The 9706-nt window shown below is 57.5% G+C and overlaps 1 protein-coding gene across 2 annotated transcripts in view; it reads right to left on the bottom strand.

The window, feature by feature from the left end:
- Positions 1 to 9706, bottom strand: part of PKP1 (plakophilin 1) — a 44217-nt gene that overhangs the window by 27270 nt on the left and 7241 nt on the right. For both annotated transcript variants that reach the window (XM_007456140.1, XM_007456139.1), the window contains exon 2: positions 6886 to 6992. In XM_007456140.1, the coding sequence (XP_007456202.1) occupies positions 6886 to 6992 (107 nt within the window). The remainder of the gene's footprint in view (positions 1 to 6885; positions 6993 to 9706) is intronic.

Below are 9706 nucleotides of genomic sequence, written 5' to 3'. Positions count from 1 at the left end.
CCCGAGCCCATCTGGGAGGGGCCCCCGCAGACTGTCCAGGGCTGGCAAAGCCCAATGCTCCCACCCACCCACCACACAGTGGCCACACTGAGTCCCCTGCACGGACGGACACGTCTCTCTGGACATTGCGACCAATTGCCTGCCTCCCTCCCCAACAAGGGTCCACCAACTGGGACAGTGACAGGTGACTGCCTTCTCCTGGGCCTGGCCTCTGGAGCTGCCCTTCTCGGAGCAATGCCTGTGCCTTGTGAGCACTCACAAAGGACGGCCCAGGGGCTACGGTCCCAGGTCCAAGCCTGGCAGCATCCCTCTGCCCTGTCCTGTCGGCTAAGGGCAGCCCCCAAGCCCAGCTCCCCGCCTGGAGCCCGTCCTGGGACTCCGCTTGCATTGATCTGCGGGCCAGGTCCTCTCCCTTCACAGGCCTGCGGTGCCGACTTCTCTCCCCCCCAGGGAGGACACACAACACAGGACGTCAGAGCTGAGGAGACAGTCTGATGGTGCACCTGGGGCCCGGCAGGGATGGAGGGCCAGCAGCGGTCGCTGGGCAGTGCTGGGGAGCCCCACGCCCAGGCCAGTGGCCTTTCCTCTGCCTCACCCCTGGCCTCTAAAGAGTCCCTGCTCCCCCCAAATCTGAGCCAGGAAGAGCAGCCTCTCCGAGAGGCTGGAGTCAGCCCTCGGTGAAAAGCAGCCCAGAAGGAGGCTCCGCCCCGGGGCCAGCAGAATCGTCCGACACAGAAAGCAGGGCCACCCCATGCACATGGCCACTCCGAGGGACACCCCGACATGGGCGTATGAGTTTGAACAGAGGTGACGTCTCCAGCCTCAGCGATGCCCAGCCGGGCGCTGCTCCTACAGGGAGGGAGCCCGGGCGGGGGTCGGGAGGCCGGCCCGCGGCCCCCACTCCCTCGCCTCCTCTCTTGGACAAATTCTGTCCCGCGACAGCAGCATCCTTGTTGGGCGAGAGCCTGGGGCCCGCGGGACTGGGTGGGGGTGAGTCACTGCTGGCAGGGGGACGCGGGGCTGGCAAGCACGACGATCACCCCTTCTTTGTAGGGCAGGAGCTTGCGTCCCCTCCGTCTCTCCCCAGACTTTCCAAACAGACCAGGCCCCGCAGGCACCGCCAGAGACCCCAGCTGAGAGAGGGGAGCAGGGCAGGAGGCGGGGCGGGGTTTGTAAGCAGTGGGAGTTACTGGCCCGCCTCCCCTCTGTAGAGCTAAAGGAAATGAGGGCCTACCAGCCCTCCATCCTGCTGCAAGGGTTAACTGCCTGCTGTTTCCCCGGTGCCTGGAGGTGCCCAGATGAAAGCGGGGAGGTCATGCAGAAGCCCTCACCCACCTGCAGGCCCCGGAGACCACCGTGAGGCCCAGGCTGTGGGTCCCGCAGCTGTCCAGAGGAAGCTCTCGAGCCGCACAGAACCCTGAAAAGTCGGGGCCGAAGGGGTCCTTGGCTAGGTCTAGTCCAACAGCCTTGCTCCGTGGATGAGAAAAGGTCTCAGGAGGTGAAGACCCCCCAGGTCCTTCCCTCCGCTTGTAGCAGCCAAGCTGAGACCAGAATCCAGGCCTCCTACCTGATCGGGTGTGTCCTATCTGCAGCCCCGACTGCCCTTCGAGATAGGAATTCTCACCCATTTCAGAGATGGGCAAGCAGCTGAGGTTAAGAATTTGCCGAGGGCCATCCAGCTAGCTGAGGGGCCAGGGCTGGTCCCTCCACACCACCTGCCATGGGAGGGGACTGTGTTTATTGGGACCTTTCTCTGCTTCAAGGGCTAGAGTCCTGCCGTTTTCTCTCCGGCAGCCCCTCGGCCTTGGGCCCTGCCGCCTGCAGACCCTGCACACACATGGCTCACCAGAGCCTAGGTTCCCATGCCCCACGGAGCTGTGCACAGCCTCAGCCCTCTCACCTACAGAAGAGGGCCACCCAGGTGTCTCTGGGTCTGGGGTGGGCAGGACCAGTCCCCCTCAGGGAGAGGGTCCCCAGCACGTGGTCCAGGAGACCCTGTCATGATGGGATCATCAAATACTGACACATCAGTTAAGCAAGTACAGCTGAGAAGAGGCTGGGAGGAAGATTTGCTAGCGAATCCTGGATTTTTTTTTTTCATAATTTTTTTTTTTTTGGCCTCCCCGTGCGGCATGCAGGATCTCAGTTCCCCGACTAGGGACTGAACCCGTGCCCCCTGCAGTGGCAGCTCGGAGTCCTAGCCACTGGGCCACAGGGGAATTCCCTGAACCCTGGATTAAAGCAGAGAAATGGGGTCAGTGACCAGAATGAGGGCAGAATTTCCTCTGGCCATTCTCCTGGGGAGTCTTGGCCTGCCCCCGCCCCGAGCGCTGGGCTGGTGTAACAGAGCACGGTGGAGGGATTCAGCACGATGCCTCCACGGGATACCCTGGCCTAGACCGCCTGGCAGCTGCTGCACGCATGGGATCGGCTCCCGGCAGGATGCTCTAGGCCCGTCCATAACCAAAGCACATTTCACTCCATGTGACGCCCAGAGGGATGTAAGCGCTCTAGATGTGCTTCTTGATTTGTAAATAGGAAAACCATTTGGGGCTGGAGTGGGTGGAAAGGGAGACCCTCCTCTTAATCCAGAACCTTCCCTGGAAGCTAAACTATCCACCTGCCACAACTTCATCCAGGACAAACCCACGTGACAGAAGCCCATGTTCAGCTTTGGAACAGAAGGGCTGAGCCTTTGGTGCTTTCTGCTCCCTCCTCCCTCACCCTGCTGTCAGCCGACCCAGGGGACGTGTTCAAAGTGCCCCGTACAAGGACCTCAGGGGGGCCGTCAGCCTCCCTTTGCTCCCCTAAAGTAATTCTGCCTGGGTCCCCAACCTAGGACAGGGGCACTTAGGGAGTCTTGTTTTTATTACAGGGAATGAGTGGAAATACACCCTGACCTGGGGAATGCCAGATCCAGCAAATAAAAATGCAGGACACCCAGTTAAATTTGACTATCAGGTAAACAACAAATAACATTGTAGGATCAGTATGTCGCAAACATTGCATTTCTTTATGTTCTACTTGGTAGCCCACCCTGACCCCCACAGCTGAGTGGCTCCAGCTTGAGTCTAGGAAGGAAAAAGGGGCCACTGCCCTGCATCTTTTTTTTTTTTTTTTTGGCTTTTGCGGTACACGGGCCTCTCACTGTTGCGGCCTCTCCCGTTGCGGAGCACAGGCTCCGGACGCGCAGGCTCAACGGCCATGGCTCACGGGCCCAGCCGCTCCGCGGCATGTGGGATCCTTCCTGACCGGGGCACGAACCCGTGTCCCCTGCATCGGCAGGCGGACTCTCAACCACTGCGCCACCAGGGAAGCCCTGCCCTGCATCTTTTGTGTGAGGCTGACTCATCAAGGAAAGAGTAGGCTTGGCTGGGGGACGGAAGGGGGAAAATGAAGGGATCTGAACTCATGCGTCTGTTCCAAAAACACCAGAAAACATCCCATAAAATGACCAACAAAAGAGCGCAAATGTCTGGGGCGATGAAAGGAAACTCCATCAGGTTAGGAGTTAGGAGGCCAGGGGTCTCGTCTGCTCTCCCATTAACCAGCCATGTGACCCTTGTCCTTGCTGGGCCTGAGTGTCCTCAACTATGAAATGCCAACCCCGTTGGTCTCTAAATAGTCCCCGAGTCTGGTTCTGAGAACTGGGACAGAAGAGCTGAGTCCGCTCATCTGAGAAACAGGGCTGGATCTGCCCCACCCTTTGCCCCAGCTCACCTGCTCCTCCCTGGGCCTCTGGGCATCACTGACCAGCAGATACGGTCTCCGAGGACCAGGAGAGAATAGAGAACGACTGGCCAACGACCTTCTCGGGACCAGTTCTCCTTTTCCTTAAGCCCCTTGATGCTTTTTGTGTGTCAGACTAACTCTGTTTCATTCTATGACAAGACCGTCTATATTCAATTTTCTTATCTTGTGATATAAGTGATCATAGATTATAAATAGTAGGATGAGATATATCTCATCTGTTTTTTTTAATTAGAAGACTATTGCTGAAATAGAATATAAGGTAAAATCATAAGGTACCACCACTGCTTTTCAAACATTTTTAGAACTTTCTTTTTGGAAGTGCCCACAGATCCTTTGCACATTTAAATAAAATACATAGTCAGTGGTGACCAGTCTTTGTTATTTGAAGTTGATTTGATATTTGAAACAAGACACATCTGAGGAGTGAGGCTCTCAGAGGGCTTAATATCACTTCTGCTCAAACACAGGTCCTGACAACACAGAAATGGGGCTGGTTTTCTTAGATGGCCCCTAAAATGGCACTAACGACAATTATATTTTATAAAAACAAATTTTTTTTAGAGGTTCCAGAAACACTTCCGGCAATGGCAGCACAGCTGGACTCCTCCAGCTTAGCAACCGACATCTGCATTCGATCTGTCTGTGGTCCTCCCAGGGCAGATGGAGGCTCCTCTGAGGAGGGTCCGCGTGCCCTGTTCCCTCCCCCTGCCCTCTGCGCTCGCTTCTTGGGAGGGGGGGCACTGAACTCCCCTGGCTCAGCTGTGCCAATCCCTGGGAAAATCCCATGACACCCCTATTGCCTTGCCCCCTGCCCCCCTTCCCCTAAGTCCTGACTAGCGGTTCTGCCATCATGGCTGACGTGCTCGGCTCCAGCATCAATCCTTCCACCAATCCGCCTCCCTCCACCAAAGCCCCGTGTCCCACAGCCCCTCCTGAGCTGAGCGAGCCGGGACACGTGCCCAGGCAGCTCCTGACTGAGTCACTCTGAAATCCCGCCGGCAGAGAGAAGGAGCGACGAGGGCTGGGCCTTGGGGTTCGGGAAAGGAGGGAATTCTCACCGGGCGTCAGAAAACAGTCACAGCTCCGAGGGTGTAGGGGCAGCTGGGAGCCGGTGAGGATGGAGTTAATGGACCAGAAGCAGTGCTCAACCCAGCCGCACACAGGCTCTCCCAAGAAGGCCCTCAGAACGAGTTCCCTGGTTACAAATCTCCACATGTAACAACCCCTCACTGCCCATCTGATGACACGTCCCGGTTAATGTAACACGTCAACCCCTGAGTGGAGGTGAAGCATGCGCAGATGAGAACACTGATACCCAGAGAAATCAGAGCTTGATCTAAAGTCACAGAGCCAGAGAGCAGCAGAGGCCCAGGGCGGGAACCCAAGCGCCACGTTCTGATTGGGCAACGCAACATTGTAAAGACACATAACATCTGCGCGGTCAGCATGATTACTCATCTGACTGCTGGTCCCGTCCAGGGACCTGCCCTCCTTGGGTCTCTCCTAATCCTTTTCACGGGCATTACGAAGTCATCTTCTCAGATTCTGCCTGGTCATCAGTCTTTCTGTCAAAGCCCTTTACTCACATCTATGCCTGGTCTGCCCGCCTACTGGGCTCAGTCAACTGTATTTATCAGTTATCGGCACTGAGGGTATCAACTGACATCAAGAATCAGGAAAAAGGGAGGGAAATAAATTCACAGCAAACCTAGTTAAAGCTGTAACGTGCAAGAAAGACAAATCCTCCCAAATCAGCCCCAGTGAGAACTTAGGTAGGAAGGAATCAAGCGGATGACAAGGAACACCTAACTCATAAACCTCCCACCTCTCTCTTGCCCGGGACCCCGACATCTGTGAGCAATGTGGACTCAAAGCAAAAGCTGCTAAAACCTGAGGCCCAAGCAGACGGAGCCCAGAGTCCCATGGAGAAGCGGCCTTTATCCCCAGCTGCACAGGCCTGAAGGGCCTCACAGAAGGATTTCCAGAACAATATAGGCTAATGTTGAAATTAGCAAAACGAAAGGGAACTCATAGAATTTGCAGACTGGGAGAAAACCTGGGTGTCACCTAGCCTGACACCCCGACTGTGGAGTAGAAGAAAACTCCTGCGTGGGCTTGTATGGTTGAACCAGGGCATCGTGCTCTGGTGCTTGATGGAGAGTTAGGGCTAAAGAAATATTTGTTCGGTAATGGGTGGACGGGCATAGTGGGATGAGATCACACAGAAAGACAGTGACAGGGCCAGGATGAAAGGATCTAGGATAACGTCTACTCATGCTAATTTTTTAAAAAAATTCTTAAGAATGATTATAATCAGGTTGGTTTTTTTTTTTTCTTTTTTTTTTGCGGTGCGCGGGCCTCTCACTGCTGTGGCCTTTCCCGTTGCGGAGCACGGGCTCCGGACGCGCAGGCTGAGCGGCCACGGCTCACGGGCCCAGCCGCTCCGCGGCACGTGGGATCTTCGCGGACCGGGGCACGAACCCGCGTCGCCTGCATCGGCAGGCGGACTCCCAACCACTGCGCCACCAGGGAAGCCCAATCGGGTTTTTTTTTAATGCACATTATTTCGTTTAGTCCTGACAACAATCCCCAGAGGTAGACTTTGTTATATGCATTTTACATGTGGGGGAACTGAGACCCAGGAGTAGACTAATCTCGCCCAAGGTCACACGCTCAGCAGTAACACAGCTAGAATCTGAACGCGGGTTTGTCCAACTTACAAACTCAAGCCACATTCCCCCCTGGGCACACATCCTTGGTCATCAGCACATACTGAGGAGAGGGTTCCTTCGGGATTTTTCTAGAAACATCTAACCTATACATGACTGGACCATGAGAATTCAAACTTCTTTCAAATCTATGATCAAATCAGATATATTGGGAAATGGACTTTTTTTTTTCATATGATGTTTTCTTTATGCTTTTTCTTAAATGTTCTCATCTGAAACATTCAGAAATGTCCAGTCAGACGGGAGGCTGCAGTGAGAGCCACGTGTGAAATGATGGCCAAGCGAACGGACCCGGTCAGAGCTGGGGGGCCTCCCCACCCCGCACCCCACTGTCTCGGCAACCAGGACACGCCTTTTCCTCCACGAAGCCTGAACCCACACCCTGCAGGAAGCAGATCCTTACCGGACAGCCCCACGAGCCGATCCCCGCCTGGAACTTTGAGTAGTAGCTGCTCCGGCCGGTGGTCCCGTAGCTGTTGTAATTGTCGGCCAGGCCATCATACATGGAACCTTGAGGACAGGGGCAAGGGTTAGGCCATTCGCTCCCCACAGCCCTCCTGCTCACGGTGTCCCCTCTGCATCTGGTGCCCTGCGGCCCTCGGAGACCAGGGCTGAGGCCTTGGAAGAGGAGACGGGGAAGCAGCCGTGTGCTCACCTTCTCACTCTCTCCACCCGCACCCTCCACAGCCAGATGGCTGCAGGGTCAGCTCCGAGGGCCTCGGCCGACCCCTTCCTGGGGGTCTACCCCTGTGGGCGGGGGTGGGCTGACACCTACAGGCCAGGAGTTGGCCTGGAGGCCTTCAGGCCCCCATCATCCCGGTCCAGGGTATCACAACTCCGAGTTCCACAAGGATGGCCTTCCCACTCATGGACGACAGTCCGGAGCTCCACATGCCAGCTCCAGAGCCTCAGGGCCGCAGGGCAGCTCCGCAGGGTCCGGGGCCGACGCCACGCAGGACTCTGGTCCCCGAGCCCAGCCTTCCGCCCCCTCCTGCATCTCCCAGGTGCCCCAGCTGCTGCAGGGTGAGCGGCCACGAACCTCAAAGGCCCGGTGAGGATTAATGAACTGTTTTCTGAGTGCCTGGGGGCCCACAGATGACAGGCTCCGGGGAGGACAGGGTGTCATTACTCTTATTAAGGGTAAAGTGGCTTTGGATTTCAGAAGGCAGCCTGGACGCTAGGCTCCTTCACCGGATGGCTGGGGAACCCGAAAGGACAGCCCAATTCTGCCCGCTGTCCTGCTGCCCTTGAAGCGTGGCTGACAGTGACCTGCCCGGGGCTTTGCTCACACCGTGTCCCGTGCCGAGTCTGCCTTCCTTCCTCGGCCACAGCCACTGAATCGCAACCGTCGGTAAACCCAAGTTCAAAACCTGCAACCGGGCCCCGCCCAAGAGGCTGTCCTGCTGCCCGTACCCCAGGTCACATCCTGCCTGGTGCCCCATTTCCTAGACTGGGAACCATGGCCCCATGGCCTGCGCATCCAGAGCAAGGGTGCTCCTACACTCTTACTAAGCGATGGCCCCTAGGGAAAGTCGATCCAGGGAGAGGGGGTTGACCCCAGCTTCAGGGGAAGCGTCCGGCCGGGATCCCACCTGGTTCAATTCACCCCTCCCCATCGGCTGTGCTCCCTCAGACTCCCAAGCCTTTGGGGGTGAGCGCTGGAGCATCTGAGCTGGGGGGAGAAGACGGAGCAGAGGGGCAGCTTTGGGCTGCTGCAGATGTCCCTGCCTGGTGCCACCTCCTCTGTCCAGAGCCAGGTGACCCCCCAACAGCTCACAGAAGGGGCAGTGTCCCTGATTCTCCATGCCCCCCATCACGGAGGGTCAACTGGCCACTGCGGCTGCCGGCTGTAGCAGAGACGCCCTGCCCCGGGCGCCTACTGGCGCTGGAATTGGTCCTGGCTCCGGCATTTGGGCACCTGCCCTCTCTCGGCCTCAGCTTCATCTTCTACAGAAAGAGGGGTTTGGCCTCTCTGGACCTCAGGGTCCCGTGGTTGTGTGATTACAGTGACTCATGCCTGACGGCATTCAGAGGAGCCTGACCTCTCTTCTCTAGAGTCAGGGCTCAGCAAGGAAGAAAATCTGGGCATCAAAGGCTACGGCACCACCTCCTTTGCTGCCCGCCTCAGGGTCCCCCAGAGGTGTCCCCACCCCAGAAAGCCCCAGGCCCAGGCCTGGCTCCAGAAGGGACGCCCCTGAGGCTCTGAACTACTCCAAGCTCCCTGCTGAATGCAGGCAGCTCGTGCCTCTTCCTTTCTCCAGAAGCTCTGGAAAAGCTGCCTTTGTCAGGAGGAGTCTGGAGGCAGTCTCAGGGGCGTGGACCCCCAGAACTCGCTTTCACCGAGAAAAGGGGCTGCAGCCAGGAACCCCGGTGGCCGACAGCCAGCGTCCCGTCCATCTCCCCTCCGTCCAGCCCACTCCTGACATCCCTTCCAGGGCAGGGCAGGGCAGGGTTCACCTGGGCAGGGATTTCTCACCCAAGGGCAAGCGTGGGTCAGCCAGCTGCTTTGGATGGAAAATCTGGGGTGGCGACAGACACAGAGTTCTGGGAGAGGCGTCCCCAGGAGGCTCTGTGGAGGGCAGACTCCCACAGAGCCTCCGCCCTGCTCGGGAGGGAGTCTGTCAGCAGTGATGTCACTCGCCCTCTTGGTCATCAGGTGAAGCATGTCCTCCCCGGCACCCTGCACCTGCCCGCCTCCCTCTCATTCTCCTCTGTGTGACAGGTGGGGAGTTCTCTGCCGTGGAGGCAGATGACCTCTGGAGTACCGTATCATTCCAAGGCCAGTCCCTGTGACCCAGAGGGGACTGTGGTGATGACAGGTGTGGGTTGTAACTCTCACTTCTGGTTGGGCCAAGGCCTCCAGGCCCTTCTAGGCAGCTCCTGAAGGCATCTCCCCAAGATCACCTGCAACTGGGGGTCAAACCGCCTGACTCCCACCGTGAGCTGCTTGGCTTGGCCTCCTTGTGAGAATGTGGCTGCCATCACACCAGCCAGCACTGCTTCTCTGGCAGGAGGCAGCTGCCCTTGGGCCAAGGTTTAGAGGGTGGGGAGTCCAGACACCTCACACACTTGCAGTCACACCTTGCTGTGTGCCAGATACCCGAAGGGGTGCAGGCGGGAGGCGAGCCGTCTGTGAGACTGTTGCTCCCACAGCAGAAGCGAGCGCTCCCTCTCCTGACCCTGGGGGGTCTGGTTGGGAAGCGCCACCCTCTGAGAGTCAAGTT

This window comes from Lipotes vexillifer, unplaced genomic scaffold (genome assembly GCF_000442215.2).
Source record: "Lipotes vexillifer unplaced genomic scaffold, Lipotes_vexillifer_v1.1 scaffold1201, whole genome shotgun sequence".
NCBI lineage: Eukaryota > Metazoa > Chordata > Mammalia > Artiodactyla > Lipotidae > Lipotes > Lipotes vexillifer.
Note: the sequence above shows the minus strand (reverse complement) of the source record. Positions and strands in the feature narration are given on the sequence as shown.